Source organism: Prionailurus viverrinus, chromosome C1, assembly GCF_022837055.1.
Source record: "Prionailurus viverrinus isolate Anna chromosome C1, UM_Priviv_1.0, whole genome shotgun sequence".
Lineage (NCBI taxonomy): Eukaryota > Metazoa > Chordata > Mammalia > Carnivora > Felidae > Prionailurus > Prionailurus viverrinus.
The window spans coordinates 65,806,542-65,825,478 of NC_062568.1; the positions used below are offsets into that span (position 1 = coordinate 65,806,542).

Consider the following 18,937-nt stretch of genomic DNA (forward strand, 5'->3'; position numbering starts at 1 on the left):
CTTTAGCAGCAGAGTAACTGGGGAGTGAAATTTCACGTACGAGGATTCACCATGTGGCCTTCCACGAGTGTGTATAATAGATTTATTTGGAAAACATTTGTTTTTAATGGGAGAGAAATTTAACAGCATATTTCTGATAAAGATTTATACTGAAAATCTCACAAAACTTACAAAGTTTTCCAGAAGTATTTCATACAAGCCTAGTATTTGATGGCGTAATCACAACCTGAATCACTAACCGACCACTACTTGACTCTTTGCATTAGTTTCTGATTCTTTTAAGTTGTGAACAGGTTCTATGTATTTTTTCAAATGACTTTAAGTTTTAGTTAGATATATAAACTCTTACGTATTAAATGTATCGTAATAAATCAAGGAAATGCATAAATACAATTATTAAAAAATGTTTCCAAACAAACTTTTTGATTGGGGTCTTCTGAAAGAAGTCACTAATGCTAAGCTATAAAAAAATAAAAAGAAGTAAGACTACCTTTCAAAATTCTTCTGAATGAAATGACCAGCTAGCTTCAGGTCACTAAAGTAGGAAAATACAAACTAGGTAAATATGACATCTCTTTAAGAAAGCTATTGCTCTCATAAAACCAACGATGAGAATCCAGTGTTTACAAATGTCTAACATATAGCAAGGAGCACACAGATTCTTGCATTAGCTATTGTATATGCTCACAAGGGTATCTCACTGTTCAGAAGTTTAAACACAGAAATGAAACAAATTATTGCACTACTTACAGTGTGAAGGTGGATTTGGGATGAGAGACAGAATTTACAATACATGATCAAAGCAGTTTTATTAATAATTGTGGTGCTCTTCTCATATATATGTAAAAAATAAATTGAAGATCAAGTCATAGACAAGTCTCCCTGTCAACACCTTTCCCTGAGTCCGCTTTCTTCTCTTTTCGGCTTTCAGTGCTACAGGGGGAAGAAAAGGAGAAATGTATTACTGCAATCCAGCACGGAGACTGTGAGGTCTGCTTGCTCAGACACAAAACCCATCAGCCCCAAAGTACCACATGGGCCCTTAGCATTGCTCTTTCATGCTGCGAAGCATAGCTAGATAGCAACAATTACAACCCCCTGCACTCGGTGAGATGGAAACCAAGAACTGCAGAAAGGGAGAAATTCAAACAACAGTAACTAAAACACAAAAATCAGACATTTTTAAACAGTTCCAAAAGCATGCAAGATTAATACCATGGTCCTCATTTGGGCAAAGGAATTACTGCTAATTGTTGAAAATGCCAGTCCTGCCCCCGTCTGAAGAAAGCACTGACATCATAATGACACCAAAGAGATGTCACGGTAGGTATTTCAGGGCTCGCTCGAGTGGCTCATCCTTTGTGCACAGACTGGATCCTGATTTTTGGTGAGAACTATGTCATGGTCTGTTGGAAAGACACATCTCCACTGTCATCGGGGAGGCAGTCACCCCACACGCTGCCCTCCACACACCTGTGCAGACTGACCGTCACCCTGTCCATCAGAGGAACAATGTTTTACCTCACTGCTCCTGTAATGAACTCATTCCCAAGTGACTTCTGTTTTTTTATCTGCTATCCAATTAACCTTATCAGCGGGCAAGCTGGTAACAAAACTCTACCACTTCTGTCTTCGTGGGGTATTTTTTTGGTATTTTCCCAAAGATCACTTTTCCTACTCTCATGTTGACAGTTTTCATGGAAAACTCAAACAGTGTGCTCACGTGCGAGAAGCTCACAGCAAGAATACAGGCTTCGGGGCAGGGGCGGGGGGTGCACAGAATGGCTTACTCCCCAGTGACCCCCAGCACAGGGCAGCGTCGCCCCCACGTGGGGCCTCTCCTGTCCCTCCCTGCCACTGATACAAGGGGTGAGTGGCAACTGGCCTCTGGGGCCCCGAGCTGGAAGAACCCACACACTTTCACTGGCCACTTCTTCCCTTAACCTAAATTTATGAGATAGTTGACAGTGGGGAAACCCTTGGTTTTAGAACTCTTCTCCAAGTAATAAAGTGACAGTTAAAGCCTCCTCCCCACCCCACCCCCCCTTTCTATGCGGCCTCCTGCGCAGCTTTCTTAGTGGTCAACAACTTAGACACATTCTACGAGTGTGTTTTTCAAATTGCCTTTCCTCCAATTCAAGCTCGAAACAGCCCTTCTCAGTTGTCACCACCACCCGGCGCCATCAGGTAAGAAGTGCTGCAGCTTCTGCCGTCCGTGGCACGCTGCCAGCACTGCGAGCTGGTGTGAGCGAGCGTCTATGGCACCCGGGTTTATGCCTGCCACACTTCTCAGCACGCACTACTTACAGGTCAGAGCAAAGCAACTTTTCTCCCTTGTCTTTTCTCCTTCCACAAGAAGAGATGACAGTGTGCACATGATGTGTTGAGAGCCTTAACTCTGTATTTTTAACTCCTCTATCTGCATGACTCACTTCCTTCTACTTTAAGTGCCTTTCATATGACAAGTGGCTGCTATCCTACTTTTCAAATTAACTTTTCCTTGGGCTTTACCTGGCTCCTCGTCTCTTCTCTTCCGCCAGACAAAGCCAGTGAAAAAGGGAAGGCATGGGGCAGCGGAGGAAGCCTGGACTTGGAACTGGAAGGTTAGGTTCAGTTTCCGGAAGCCAAGAAGGAACTCTGTGACCTCGGACTAGTTGTTTAATCTCTCTGCGGCTTGGTTTCCTCATCTGTAAATTTGAACTATATGAGTCCCCAAATTCTCTGGTAGCTCGAAGGCCAGGATTCTGAAGCTGGCATTCTCAATCGCAGTGGGGCCCTATCTTTTGAAAGATAGACTACAAGAGCCCATCTGTAGGAGACCCTAGGGATGCAGACACACTGGCACGGTTCCTGTGTGCATAATGCTAAGTTCCATAAGCTTTTTATAAATGAGCACATTCCCAGTGGCACTATTAGTCACCAAGTGGTGAGAAAAGATTCAGAATGTTGACTTAATTCACAGATAATGCTTCTTCCTGATGTCCTGCTTTGGTCCTACTGGTTGTTTGGTTACAAAACAATAACCGATTAAATGATCAGGGCTTTTTTCCCTCTCTAAAACTGGTGGTTTTGGTGTCAGATTTCAACAAACTTATAAAGCAGAGATTTTATAACCATCTCAAAACTTCTATGAAAAATACTATTGACTTGAACCCATCTTCTTACTGTATGCCTATTACTGTCTTTATTTCCTTGTTACATTCATTTTCAAAGACCAAGGGATACGAGAGAGATGAGACAGTGCCCTGCCCCTGGAGGAGTCACATTTTAAAATCTAAAGAAATAATATTTCAGGAGAGAACAGAACATGACCCGCTACCTTCATGCTGCCAACTAGTGATCTATGAAACTGTTATGTTTCGATCACACCAAAATAGTTGTTGCAAACAACATTTACCAAGAAGTCATGACAGGGCACAGGCCTAGGAAATCACAGCAAAGGAGGAGAATCCAGGATAGAAGAAGGTGGTGGAAGTGGGCGGCCAGAGGGGAGCAGAGAAGATGGTCCCAGAGCCTAGCCTCTGCCACCAAGGCAACACCAAGCATTGTTTTTCCTAATGTTGCCAGGTACCTTCCCAAGAAATGTCAATCTCGGTGTCAGTTGTTCACCTATTCTGATGCAATGTGTGGTTTTTAACGAGACCTATTTCTGCCAATCCAGCTCAAGAAGCCACAGAGGACCTTGTCACATGTATGCACAGCACTGTTGAACAAGGATCAAATTAGACATCCTGCAGATGTGGTCAAATTTTCAGTGAGTTCTGATATCCTTCTTTCAATCAGGCGAGATAAAATATTGTTGACAACGAACAGTGGATGAAATGATGGATAAAATACAAGTGCTATTCCCAACTACACTGTGGAAAAGTATCTAAGCTTCTCTAATAGGCATACAGGACCAATAGCAAGGGACAGGATGGAGAATAAGGAGAGGGGCCGTGTCAAAAACCACAAGGAAGCCAACTTAGGCCTCAAGAGATACAGACCCTGGTAAATAGGTCTTTAGGTTTGGGTTTAGTTTAGTTTAGTTTAGTTTAGTTTTATGCACCAAGAGATACTCTAGTAGGCACAACACTGTTAGAGTTCTTGGTCATCAGATTTCAATACCTTCAACAGACACACCATGAAAAAGCAATGGCTTTGGGAGGGTATTGTTGTTATTAGTGTTGGTGGTTTTTGGATTTCTGGAAGCCACACACTCTGCCAAGTTTCACTGTTATAAAGATGAAAGACATTAACCATTAACCAAGAGGAATTTTTCACATGGAAAGCTACAGACAATCCATCTAAAGGTAAACTTTCATTGCACAATAGTTTGAATCTCATGTTAGGAGGAAGGTATGTTCAAAGAGTAAGAAACAGGGGTGCCTGGGTGGCTCAGTCGGTTAAGCATCCAACTTTGGCTCAGGTCATGATCTCATGGTTTGGGAGTTTGAGCCCCACATCGGGCTCTGTGCTGACAGTTCAGTCTGGAGCCTGCTTCAGATTCTGTGTCTCATTCTCTCTCTGCCTCTCCCCCCACTTGTACTCTGTCTCTCAAAAATAAATAAATGTAAACAAAAATAAAAATAAAAACAAAGAGTAAGAAACAAGTGGTCGTATCAAAATACAAAGGATGGTCCTAATTAAAACCGAACCTGCTTAAAGCACACTACATGGTTTTACAACAACTAGTTTTTTTTTGTGGTGAACAGCATCACCTGACTATACTATTTACTTTAAGGAGTACCTAAAATACTATGACATAAAATTTTTTGCTTGAACCAAAGAAAAGCAGAGAAGGAGTTTGTACTATGGCTCCATTTAGTACAGGAAGAAAAGCAATCTATAAGTTGGTTGTCTCAAATTTTCTACATATTCTCATGGCTGGCATTTTATTTTGAGCTCATAAACCTGGAGTTCCCATTTTTTTAAAAAAAAATCAGAGAAATGCCATATTTTTAATGTGAACGAGTCCATAAGCACATATTTCAATGGGTTTAAGAAATTACCCTTCTCATAATTCTGATTTTCTTCCAAGACCAAAACAGAATTACTGTGAGGATGACTCTATCAGACTGTAGCGGGGATCTTTGGGGAAGGAAGATAAAGCATGTTTTAGAATAAAATATGACTTCTGTTTGAGCCAAGCAAAGAAATACATGAAGATTTTAAAGCCCTGTTACAAGACAGAAAGCATCAATCAGAAGTCTTTGAGGGAGCCTACTGAGTAACTTATATTAACCTCTTTTGGACTAAGTGTTAGAAGTAGTTGTTAAGGATGGAGAGAGGGAGAGGGGGAGGGAGGGAGAGAGGGGAGGGAGAGGGAGAGGGGGAGGGAGGGAGAGAGAAAGAGAGAGAGAGAGAGAGGTGACTAATTCCAGATTTCTGGGATGCGAAGACTGTGCACATCCACTGTTTGTCTTTTTGGGATAGAGATGACATTGAAGCAGCATGCCATTTTGGGGTGACAAAAACCAGCAACAAGAGATATTCTGTAAGTCTAATGTATCATCTTTTCTGAGCCCATGTTTCCAAATATTTCTCATGAAGCCAGATAAAGCTTGCAGGTTTGGAAGCATGTGGTGCATAAATGGAAGCTCCCAGCTTTGCAATTTCTTAATTCAAGGATAAATTTTCTTTTTTTCCAATATAGAAATTTGATGTCATCACTAAATATGGTGCTGTGCGATTTGTTGATTTATATATGATGTATTTGTGTAAGTCATGTAGGAAAAAAAGTTCACTCAAGCTTCCAACCTTCTTAAAGAGCTGAGTAGTTATAGGAACACCATAAACACTCAGTCCGATACTGGATCTAAGCCCAAGCCTCTCCATGCCTTTTGCCTCCCCAAAACTCACACAGAGAACATAGGCTGACCAGGTTTCTAGAAGACACCATTTAACACAGGAAATACAACCAAGGAATAGGTTTGAGGGAGAGGGTCTTACCTTTGGGGAATCAGCTTCTAGAGTGATTAGGAAGGGGAGCTTATGACAAAAATGTAATATAAAAATTAAGTAGAAAAAGTTAATTTAAGGTCATGAAAATAAAGGAACTTAATAACTAAACACTGTCCCAAATCCCTCAATCACTCTTTAATAAGAAGAGCTATTAGCATAACACAGAGATTTTTCTTCAGATCAGTATCGAAGAAGACTGGATGGTTTGAACACTTATAAATTCTGGAAAATTCAGTTGGAAATCCTGTGATGACTCTTCATATTTAAGGACACACTTTTCCCCAGCATGCATTTACAACTTAGCATCCACAACTATAGGAGTGGTTTGTAATGTTTGCATACAGAGAAATATGAATGCATAGAACTTTCTGGAGCTGAAAGTTTTGGAGTAAGGAAGTTAAGGAAGATTTTCAGGGAGTTGGAACAGGAACCTGGAAATATGCTAAGTGCAAAATCACCATTACATGTGCATATGGGGCTTAAGAAAGGACAATGGGGGAGTGCAAAATGTGGGCAGATATCTAAGAGGGTTCTGGGAAGTGGGTGATGAGTGAATATAATGGAACTTTATTGCAAAAGAGTAGGCCAAATGAATGTCCGAAAGTGGCCTGCATTGGGACTCATTTACAGCACCATTCTCCCCACTGTCATAGTTTTGGAATAAGCTTTTAATCTGAAAGGGAGATGTTGAAAAACATACCAACAAATGTGCCAATTACAATTTCTGCCTACTTTTAAAAAGAGTTTTCTGAAATATTTTAGACCTAAATTCAATGGAAGCCAATACTATCCTTTCCCTAATAGATTTCATGTCATAAAATGATTGGAATCAGTACAAATTCACATTATTTTGGAATTCAAACCTTTTAGAAGGAAAGCTTGACTCCTTATCTTTTGAGTTATCGGCAGTCATCAGAAGGTTCCTCCACAAGGCAGTCTTTGACATTTCATCGGAGATATTGATCACAGATGGATCATCTCTAGATAGGAGTTTACCCAAAATGAAATTTAAAAAAATTAAGTAATTGCAGTTATCTAGTGATAGAAACTAAATATAGGACAGTCTTCTACCTTTATACAGTATTTTTCACAGTTAAAAATTAAGAAGTAAATAGTTCTCTCAATTATTTTTTTAAAATCTATGAAAAACAAAAATCTCAACCAAAGATTCTAGTTATATAGACACTGGTTTTGGCTAGAGTTCTCCTAATTCATTTCAAATTACAGAGATGAGTTTCTGTGTGTTTATTGCTTGGGCTCTTGCCCCTACATTCATAGCCGAGCAGATCAACTTCAGTCTCCTGCTCAGACTCTACAGTGGCTCTCACACACTCAGAAAAAAAAGCCTGGCAGGGGTGCCTGGGTGGCTCAGTCAGCTAAGCATCTGACTCTTGGTTTCAGCTCAGGTCACTTGCCGTTTGTGAGTTCGAGCCCTTCATTGTGCTCTATGCTGACAGCATGGAGCCTGCTTGGGATTCTCTGTCTCTCTCTTTCTGCCTCTCCCCTGCTTTCTGTCTGTCTGTCTCTCTCTCTCTCAAAACAAACAAACAAACAAACAAACATTAAAAAGAAAGAGAAAGCCTGGTAGGTGGACCATAGGCTCTGTCCCTGCCTTCACCTCCAAGTTCATCTCCTGCCATTACAGCCCTGCTCCTTCTACTCTGGCCACAAGCAGTGGTCTCCCGACTATTCTGGAACACTCTGGACTTGCTGCCTCAGGGCCTCGTATTTGTCCTGTCTTCTGCCTATGATGTTCCTTTACATGGTACAACTCTTTCCCTCCTTTGTTTAAATGTCACCTACTCAGGCCTTTGCTGACTACTGTATTTAAAACTTCTGGGCCACCTGAGTGGCTCAGCCACTTAAGCGTCCAACTCTTGGTTTCAGCTCAGGTATAATCTGTTTGTGAATTCAAGCCCCACGTCAGGTCTGCACTGACAGTGTGGAGTCTGCTAGGGATTCTCTCTCTCTCTGCCCCTCCCCGACTCTCTCTCTCTCTCCCCCCCCCCTCAAAATAAACTTAAAAAAATAAAATAAAATTTCTATTTCTATCCACTCAGAGTACCCTCATCCTCTTTTGCTTTTTGTTTTTATCGCACTTTTCACCATCTAAAACACTATCCCATATTACTTGTGCCTTTATTTTTTGCCCCCCCCACCTCTATTCTACTTGAATATAAGTTTTATGAGGATGACGATTCTTGACCATTCATCTGCTACTGTTTCCCCAAGAGTCAAGCAGAGCCTGACACTTGGTGCCCACTCAATAAATACTGGTTGAATAAATGAAGGCAGTCTGTGTATTTGGCAGATATCTTTCCAAATGACTAGAAAGGCCTTCAATATCAGGGCGCATACAACGCTGGGTGCTATGTTTGCATTTTAGAATGGCACCAATTTTAAGTGATGTCCAGAATTCTCTAAAATATTCCCAGGGCTAGAAACACAACCAAATAGAAGCAGAGATAAATTATAGGCCAAGTCAAAGAAAGTTTCAAGTGAGAAAACAGCCCTCTCCTTACTGCACGAGGAAAAGATACCCTGCTGTGAAAAAAAACCACCTTCTATAGAAATCCTAGGCTGACCTCACATGACCCTCATCAGTGGTTGTTCACAGACAGCAACAAATTAGACTTTTTTAGAGAGACACCAAAGGTCTGGAGCAAAACCTTGGGTCTCACAGGGTCCCTCCCTTCCCAGTCTGGACATGTGTTCTTTTTAGTTCCTCAAATCCAGCAGCCCCTAGTAACTCAAAGCATGAAATCAACCAGTTTCCAAAAGAATGTCATATGGAATACATGTTTTTCACAATATTATGTAACAAAGAGCCTTGTAAGCCGAAGAGTTTAGAAAATACTGGATTGGGGAGCCTGGCTGGCTCAGTCAGTTAAGCGTCTGATTCTTGACTTCAGCTCAGGTCATGATCTCAGGGTTCATGAGTTTGAGCCCCCATTGGGCTCTGTGCTCACAGAGTGAAGTGTGCTTGGGATTCTGTCTCCCTCTCTCTCTGCCCCTCCCCCATATGCGCTGTCTCTCTCTCTCTCTCTCTCTCTCAAAATAAATAAAAATAAACTTAAAAAAAAGGAAAAGAAAATTCTGATTAAAGAAAATTAAACTTAAAAAAAAACATACAGCACTACTTAGATTCTTTAATATGCCAATATACACTATGAATCTCCAAATGGAAATGTGGTATGGAAATTTATCTAACCAAAGAATCCTTTTGAGACGGGTACCACATGAGACCAAGTATCTATCTACAGAACACACGTGGGAATTTATTGATTCAATGAAACAATCAACAGGATTTTAAAACTTACATACAGTTTAAAAAAAGATAAAATGTCTTCTCATGTTTAGGTGGTAGATAATTACATTTAAAAAACCTAGGTAATGTGATTTTACAGTCAGACCCTGAAGATCTAGAAGATTTTTCCAATTTTTTTGGTAAATACTACAATAAATTCTTTCCAGAGGGAAAAGTTTTCTCTGCTTTTTTATTGGCATGGTCTTAAATTATCCTTAAGTGCTTCAATATCTATATATCTGTATGTAATTTTTGGCCAGATACGTTTTTAAGTTTTTATTATAACTCACAGGCATTTGCATTCTTTTGTTATGTCTTTGTGCATAAAGAAGATAGGCATATTTTGGAAGAGTTACATAAATACTTCCTAAAATGGCTGGTAGATGTGAATCCTTGAACTCAGGAAATAGATCATCTCTTTGGAAGTGCCATTTTTTAGGGGTAACTTCCCAGAGTTCAAACATTTACCAGTGATCAATTTAGTGAATACCTAGCTCATTTATCCTGGAATTGAATCTTGACCAGTCGTCAACTGATACTTTTAGAGCTTTTGTATACATTATAAAATATGAGAAGAAAAGGCTTCAGACAACAGTCCCCTGCCCCCCTTCATTTTCAGCCACTTGCCCCTACTCACGCAGCTACCAGTGTCAGAACTTAGTTCTAGGACAGGGTAATCTAAGTCCTACTTCCATTTCTTTCTATTCTAACACAGCTTCAACAAACCTTTGTAGGAATGCACACAGTTCACAATTCTTAAGTAAAGTATACAACAACACATTTCATGACTCCAAGTGGTGTGCTTTTCCACGCATATCTTACCTATAGTGCCCTTCCAATGGGAGCTGTACTGTGCCCTCATCTTCCATAGCTAGCATACTTTGTTCTTCCTGGAAAGACAAATGTAAAACATACAAAGTGAACCTGATGAATCTCCATTTTACATTAAAGAAGAAACACAGATTAATGTTTCACTATCTCATTAACCTCAGGACCTTCCACTTTGTTTGCATTTATTAATGCTAGCACAGGTCCTTTCGATAAAGTATCAGCTACCAAGAACATAAGTAATTAATGAGAGTCCCCTACCACAAAGTAATTTAAATGCTAACAACAATCTCCTTCATGTCACTCAATGTAAAACGTGGTTAATTTCCAAGCAGATTTTTAAAAATAATCTACATTTTAAAAGGAAAAGAGTACGGGTAATGTAATTGTTTTCATTGTTATAAAGTGTACATTACATTCCCAGAATGCTCTGTTAGAAGGGAATGAGGATGTATTTAGAGAGGTGGTTCTCAAACTTTATTCTACATCAGAATCACGTAGAGGGCTTTAAAAAATATACAGATTGCCAGGCCCCACCTCCAGAGTCTCTGATTCAGTGGGTCTGGAGTAGGGCCCAAGAATTTACCTTTTCCAGTGACTTTCCAGGTGATGCTGATTATGCTGGTCTAAGGACTACACTTTGAGAACTCCTGCTCTAGAGATTTGGAAAGAGACAGGAGAAGATGCCTTCCTGTATGGACCAAACACAGGTGTGTTTTCCACTAGACACATCTTAGGCTTTAGTTTTGACTCAGATTTCTTCTTACAATGACAATATCCTACCCTTCCCCAACAAGTAGGGATATTTCATATAATCATTTCTTCATCTATAACACTTTAAAAGCATATCTTTATGATAAAGATAACCTTATGCTACCATATTAAAATGTCCTGGTTTAGGGGAGCCTGGGTGGCTCAGTCAGTTAAGTATCCGACTTCGGCTCTGGTCATAATCTCATGGTTCGTGAATTCAAGCCCCATGTCAGGCTCTGTGCTGACGGCTCAGAGCCTGGAGCCTGCTTCGGATTCTGTATCTCCCCCTCTCTCTGCCCCTCCCCTGCTCGTGCTCCGTCTCTCTCTGTCTCAAAAATAAATAAACAATACAAAAATAATAAAATAAAATATCCTGGTTTAGTTTTCAATAATGTTATCAACCTTTTTCTATCCACCAAAATATTTTACTTATCTGTAGATTGCAGCTTCTATTTAATGCATTTATTCTTCAAATGAGTCAATTACCAATGCTTAAGTTCAGAGAACAATGTGGGGCCATTTCAAGATGTTAGAATCATTGGTTCTAAGTCCAAAAATGGAATTTTATTTATTCTATTGTATTTATTGTTTTATTTGAGTCCAGTTGAGACACGAGGCTACTAGTTTCAAGTGTACACGTAGTGACTCAACATCCCTACATCCCTATATGTTATGCTGTGCTCACAAATGTACCTACCATCTGTCACCATACAACACTATTATAGGATCATTGACTATATTCCCTGAGCTGTGTCTTTTATCCTGTGACTTGTTCATTCCGTAATTGGAAATCTGTATCTCCCACTCCCCTTCACTTATTTTGCCCGTCCCCTACCCCTTCCCTCTGGCAACCATCAGTTTGTTCTCTGTATTTATAGTTGATTCTGCTTTTTGTTTGTTTATTCATTTGTTCTGTGTTCTAGATTCCACATATGAGTGAAATCATATGGCATTTGTCTGTCTTAGTCTGGCTTTTTTCACTTAGTATACTACCCTCTAGGTCTATCCATGTTGTCCCAAATAGCAAGATTTTATTCCTTTTTTGTGGCTGCGTAATATAGAAATGGAATTTTTAAGTTAGAGGTGAAGAGCTAGATGATTTCTTGACCAAATGGGAACTGAAGAGAGAAAATAGGGTGGGCCTGGAGGCTTAGCAGTAGGTTGCCTGATCTAAGTCAGCTTCCAGAAAGACTTGATCTTTGGCTGATGTCATTTCTGGCAGGCAAGGCTGTTCCTAACATTATCCTCAATATACGGACCCTGGCCTCAAGTTGCATGCTGCCTCATCTGAAGAGCCCTTGTCATATTTCTCGTTACTTAAAGATACAGTGTTTTCCATCTAGAGCCTATTCAGCTAACCTATGACTACGAAATGTAATGTGGGGGCAGGTCTCATTTTCACTCTTGGAATGCTCTCTGTACACATCCAATCTACTGACCAAGGCACGCTCCCCTCCACTGGGACCTTATCCATCCTGCATACAAATATCTATGCCCAGTCTCTGTGGTGTACTAATGGAGAGGCCAGAGAGTACATGTCTCTGCTACTTCTCTACTTATAAGTTCCCACCCACACCCCCAACCAAAAACCCTATGCTACATTTATACTCTGTGGTACTAATGCACCTGTCTGTTTCTTCCTTGCATTACAGGAACTAATCCTATTCTCTTTCTCTCTTGTTCCTCAGGGACATTTGTTCTTTTAAGATTCATCTGATATACTTTACTACTTGTGTATTATGCCTATTTCTCTTGTCAATGGAAGGACTATTAAAACTAATTCGAAATGAGTAGACAGCAACCATTGGTTGGAAATTACACATTTTAGCATTTGAGCAGAGTTAATCTGCTGCCTGGAAGAAGGCATGCCTTGCAAATGGGTTAGTCACTATATTTGGAACATAATACATATGTCATATTAACTTATATGCACAACAGTGAGGCCATGGACAGAGCATATGTATTCTTGCAGGTAAAAAAGTTTACTTCTGCTATAGAAAACATTACCTTAATGCACATGGAAGGACATAAAGAGAAAACAGTCAGTGATCCCAAATGCTATTTAAGTAAAACCAAGATACAAACAAAATGCAATTCTCTCCTTGTCCACTGAAAGGTAAGCTTGGCATATCGTATGTTTTCTGACTAACTCGGAATCAAATGTCAGGAAGGCGTGTCGAAAGGTTTAATAAAGAGTACCATTCAAAAAGCAGAAGAGAAGAACAGCGTCACCAGCGCTTGGGTTACCTGGCAGCAGAAAACGAGGGCTCAAGATTGAACGTAACAGCCAAAAATTGGACCAAAGCTTTGGGAACAATTTTGTTTTTTCCTCAGATGATTTTCCACTTTTCTCTCCAATTGCTTTCAATAATTATTTTGCACTCTGTGGCTTGTTAGCATGTGTGGGCTTTATACTAGTCATAATTCTATCCAAACAAAAACTCATCACCTCTAAAGATAGCATTTCCAAGCCATGCTTATCTGAAGAAAAGGGGTGGCAGAGCAGCCGCTGCCTTGGGTGCCAGAAGGAAGCTGGGTGGGCCCCCGAGCCCAGGGACAGAGGGCCGGCTGCATCCCAGGCAGCGCTGTGAGGAAGCCAAAAATCTGAGACTTTCTGGGGAGGAACAGTCAAATCAGGCATTGGCCGTCACGACAATGACAACCTAGTTTATCTCAATCGTACAGGAACAGAGAGTGAGAGCACCCAGCTAAGTGCTACTTGTAAGTCAGAAGAACCTTGAAATGAGTTCCATTCAGCACTCCGCTCATACGGGGTCCCTCAAAAAATATGCTGAATTCTACAACATGGTGAAGATAGTAAAGGATGATGATCAAAGTGGACCCACGGACATCTGAAGGGTTTTGCCAGTTTGACTAAAGGGCTACTCATGCTGTGATTTGAATGCTCTCTTTTCACTAAGATAGTCAAAGCATTTGTCAGATACTGAATTGCTGAAAGATAGTCAATGCTATATCCAGTAAAAGGCAGGAAAATTGAGGGTTAAAACAATGAATCTAATTTATAGCACTCAAACATTTACTGAGCATGTATTATGTGCAAGGCACACAGTGGAAAATCCGGGAGCCATTCACGAATCCATTTGTCAAATATTAAGCATAACCTACATGACAGCAGTCTGCTAGGTGCCCGCGATACAGCAACAAAGAGACAGACACTCTACTCTCAGAGGATGAGAAGGGTCATTGTAAAAAAATACAAGAAGAGGGGCGCCTGGGTGGCGCAGTCGGTTAAGCCTCCGACTTCAGCCAGGTCACGATCTCGCGGTCCGGGAGTTCGAGCCCCGCGTCAGGCTCTGGGCTGATGGCTCAGAGCCTGGAGCCTGTTTCCGATTCTGTGTCTCCCTCTCTCTCTGCCCCTCCCCCGTTCATGCTCTGTCTCTCTCTGTCCCAAAAAATAAATAAATGTTGAAAAAAAAAATTTTTTTTTTTAAATACAAGAAGAGAGGAAGTAGTATCTGGGCCAGTCTTATTTGATCAGTTTAGTAGAAGAAAGGAAGAAACTCTAGAAACAGTGCAGGCCAAGAATAAAAAGTAGAAATAAATAAGATGTGTTTGTATGACAATGAACAACCAGACTGGCCTGAGCCAAAGGCCTGTGCCGAGTGGAAAACAAAACTGGAGTTAAAATGTGGTATGTTTTGATTAGTAGGATGTATGAATCTGAGTTATATTTTGTGATAGCATAAAAAAATAATTTGTGTATCATGACAAAATGCTCTACCTTTAGTGAAATAGGTAGCACCTTTACTATATCCACTTCTCATGCAAAGTCTATACCTATGTAGGAACCCCAAGAAGCTCAAAGTACAAACAAAGCAGAGAGCCAGTGTTCACAAAGATGGCTAGAATATTAGAGAAAATATTCATTAATTTAAGAATTCATAGATCTCAAAAAATGGAAGCGACTTTAGTGATCAAGTCTGACCCCTTTAGTTTATCCAAAAGGAAAACAAAGTCTACAGGACATAAGAAGTGTCAGACCATTTTCTTCTTTGATTACTAATAGAATAGAAAATGCTGCAAACATTACACACACACACACACACACAAACTCTGAAAACCATAAAACTTGACATTTCTAAGAGCTATGTATTAAAATTTCCAACAGATAGAAGAGCCATTACATACAACTACTCACTTCAACAATGAAAGCTAAAGGTATAGTCTATATAGAATTTACATAAATAATTGGATGCAACATATATTTTTTCATCAGAATATTTGCTTCAGTATCTCTAAGTGACTTACCTAAATTACTACAAAATTCAGAAATTTTGATAGTGGAACCTTGGATTTAGAAGATTATATTCTGGAGAACCAGATACTGTGGTTTTAGAAAAGGCCTTATCTCAAATTTTAGCATGCAGCAGAATGACCCGGATGTCTGGTTAATACAGATTTTTGGACCGATCTGCAGAGTTTTGATTCAATAGGTCTGGAGTATGGTCCAAGAATGTGCATTTCTAAGAAGTTGCCTGGTGTTGGCTGATGCAGCAGAGGTCCTAGGACGACACTTTGAAAAAATCACTGCTTGAGGAAGAAGAATATGCTTGCCTCACTCTAAGATTCAATTACAAATAACATTTGCCTGTGTAATAATTAGGCCATGTTTCCCAAATCCACAACCAATTCTCATCTTTCTTAGCAGTAAGATCTGCTCTGTAATTTGTTTAACTGCACTTGTTCTTAGTTTGTTTTTTGCATCTTCTTGGCCTTGCTCATGATCCTTCTTCATACAGATCACAATTCTCACTTGCCTCTTGTTTTATTCCCATAGCATATATGTTAGAGTGAACCTCCCATAAACCAAGAAGTGTCAATATCATGATCACTGCCCAGAGCTGGATTTCCAGGATTTATCTAACATTAACTGCCTTCTGCCCCCACCCAGGAGCAAACATTCTGCTGGGGCTTTCTGCTTTTAACAGCAGCCCTTTTGTCAAATGTGTACAATGTCCTAGAGAATATTTAAGTAGAAAGGAAGGCATGTTGGTACTCTGAGCACATTTGGACATCCAGAATTTGATTCTGCAGTCTTCCCTTTACACAGAGCAATGTGCAAAATGTCAGGGTTCCAATATTCATTTCTATCCTGATTATAATCCTTTCTTTCTAAAAACTGAAGCATATGCATATGCATATGCATGAAGTACATGAAAATTTGGAACAGAAGCTCTGCGACCTTGGACTGGCCTGTGTAGCTATTTATTCTGCTTAACTCATTATTGAATTTTAAGGTCAAACTAATGTTTTCTCAATGCCATGAGACCAGAAGCAGGCTACTGATAAGAAAACCCTAGAGTATAAAGGTACAAGCTTGTAACTATCATCAAAAGGACAAAAGGTGAGCCTACTTTAAATTCAAGTCTCAGGGAGCTGAACATTTTCTGCTATTTACCATCTTTCCAGATCACAATCAAAGTTACTCAATTAATTTGAGCAATTGCAGAAATGCAGCATTTCTGGAGAACTTGTCCGTTTACCACCTGAATGCACAATTTCTTGGAAGACTGGGCCTTGGTATAAGATGCCACAGTAAGAAGATGAGATCCTTCAGTGGAGTCCATAGCCTCAAGAAAATGAAATACCGAGATCTGGGTGATCAAATAGAAAATCAACCAGAATTTAAGTTGGTTAAATCCTTCTTAAATCCTTCTTAAAATCTTCCCGTTCTGTATACTAATCATACACGTTTAATAACTAATTCCAAGTTAGAAAGTGAACATCTTTAAACGTCCTTTTCTCTCTCCACTTGTTGGATGGAGAATTACCTTTCTTTGCATTGGTCAGAACTATATTTTAATATAATTAAATTATGAATTATTTCTTCACTGTATTACTGATTCTCTTGTTTCTTTCCATGCACTGAGATTCGCATGAAAGCATCATTATATTAATCTATTTGAGACTTTAAAGGTCTGTAAATCTGCCTGATTAATGTATTATTGCAAGGCATCTCCCCCACTTTTTCTCATACTATGATCTGAAGGATACAAGGACAAATTTGCCTCAATAAATCTTTAATCTATTTTTGTATCCTTTGGGAACACATGGAGTCTGAGAAATTTAGTAATATTTGATTACTTCTAAAATATTTATCTTCATAATCAAAAAATAGTAAACACCCATTGGAATACAGTGGGCCTATAATGTAAAAAGGTTGGAAGCTTATTAAATAGGGTCTCTTTCTAGCTGAGATTAATAAATTCCAAAGTGGTATCTGGCACACATTTATACCACACCATATATATGCAGCTTCAGGAGAGGTTCTGAGCAGTGGAAATAAGGGAGAATCTAAACTTTTCTTTAAATGACAAAAGGAGAGAAAATTAAATATAATATATGTGATGTATACATTATACAACTTTTCATTTTACAAAGTTCTAGAACAGCAAGGATGCTCCATGGTATGGTAAGGCCTAAGGAGTACGCTCTGAAAGAGATGATTATATGGCTGGGGCTGTTGCTAACTTTCTCTGTGGAGCTAGTGGAGACATTTGAAATCAAAGCAAGAAAGTAAAGCAAAACTACATTTAGAAGTTACTGCTTTAATATACTTAATATCATTCTCATTATCAGAAAGACTCAGAAAAAGCTCATGGTCAAAGAGTTTTATATTCAAAATCATCTTCTTTGGAATTTAAACTTTTTTGGGTATTGTTTTCAAGAATAATTGCTGAATAATTTTAATTACATCAAGTATGGATAATTTAAGCCGTTTGAATTTTTATGTTCCAGTGTCCATCTTATTTACATTTAATTTATACCAAATTCTGTCATATTTTTCTTGAATCCTATCCGAGGAGGACGCCAAACCTTTACTTAAGCCCTAAAATGCAATATCATACTTAAGGCATTGGTTTTAAAAACCTTTCATAGTTAGGGGCACCTGGGTAGCTCAGTAGGTTAAGCACCTGACTCTTAATCTCAGTTCAGTCAGGTCATGATCTCATGGTTTGTGAGATCAAGCCCCCCATCTGGCTCTGTGCTAACAGTGCAGAGCCTGCTTGGGATTCTCTCTCCCCCTCTCTCTCTGCCCCTCCCTTGTTTGCACTCTTATCTCTCTCTCTCTCAAAACAAATAAATACATTTAAAAAACAAATCTCTTATAACTAGGGGCACCTGGGTGGCTCAGTCGGTTAAGTATCACACGTCAGCTCAGATCATGATCTCGCCCCACTTCAGACTCTGTGCTGACAGCTCAGAGCCTGGAGCCTGCTTCAGATTCTGTGTCTCCCTCTTTCTCTGCCCCTCCCCTTCTCATGCTCTGTCTCTCAAAAACAAATAAATGTTTAAAAAAATTTTTTTAAATCTCTCATAAATAAGAACATATCAAAGAGAAAACTTAAGAAAAATGATAATTTTATAATATGATATTTCAATGTTGTATTAATATTACTAGAAGTATGATTTTAAGTATTCATTCTACATTATTTGGAAAAATTAAAATAATCATTCAAAATTAAGGTACATCATTATGATCAATCTCTAAAGCGGGGATCCATTGTCAGCAATGGGAGACCATGGAAAAGCAGCCCATATTTGTAAAAACATCTGAGCAGAAATTTCATTAGACTTTGGGGCCTAGTCTGACTTTAACTAATGACTGAGGAAAAATTAAAACCATTGGAATGTTTGCAAACAAATTCCCCAAAGGAGAGAGGAATAAAACCTTGGCTTGAGAAATTATGCTGTAGATAGGAAACTGAGTACATTTACTGACTGCCTAGTAGAAAAAATGGTGGAAAAAATAATGCACAATTCTTACCAAATATTTTCTTTCCAGATGAAAGAAATGGAAATTTTGTTCTTATGTTTTATAATCTATGGGCTCAATCATTCTGGTAGATAGTATACTGATCATTTTTTTTATTTATACTCTAGTTTTTATAGAAAATATTTTTAATGTTATGATTACTAGCCTTCAAAAGAGACCCAGACTTACATATGAACTTCAAATATGCCATAAAACTTAAAACAAATGGTCTTAACACATGAAACAGAATAGGATAAATCAGTAGTCCAAGGAAGTAATTAAATCCCAAAATTCTCTCAAATCACATTTACTCAATCTTAAATCACTTT

General features: G+C 39.2%; 1 protein-coding gene across 3 annotated transcripts in view; it reads right to left on the minus strand.

The window, feature by feature from the left end:
• Positions 1–433: 433 nt before the first annotated feature.
• SLC4A10 (solute carrier family 4 member 10) overlaps positions 434–18,937 on the minus strand; it is a 212,870-nt gene continuing 194,366 nt past the window's right edge. For all 3 annotated transcript variants that reach the window (XM_047870584.1, XM_047870583.1, XM_047870585.1), the window contains 3 exons: positions 10,073–10,140; positions 6,807–6,923; positions 434–933 (listed from right to left, as the gene is read on the minus strand). In XM_047870584.1, coding sequence (XP_047726540.1) covers positions 867–933; positions 6,807–6,923; positions 10,073–10,140 — 252 coding nt within the window. In that variant the 3' untranslated portion in view covers positions 434–866. The remainder of the gene's footprint in view (positions 934–6,806; positions 6,924–10,072; positions 10,141–18,937) is intronic.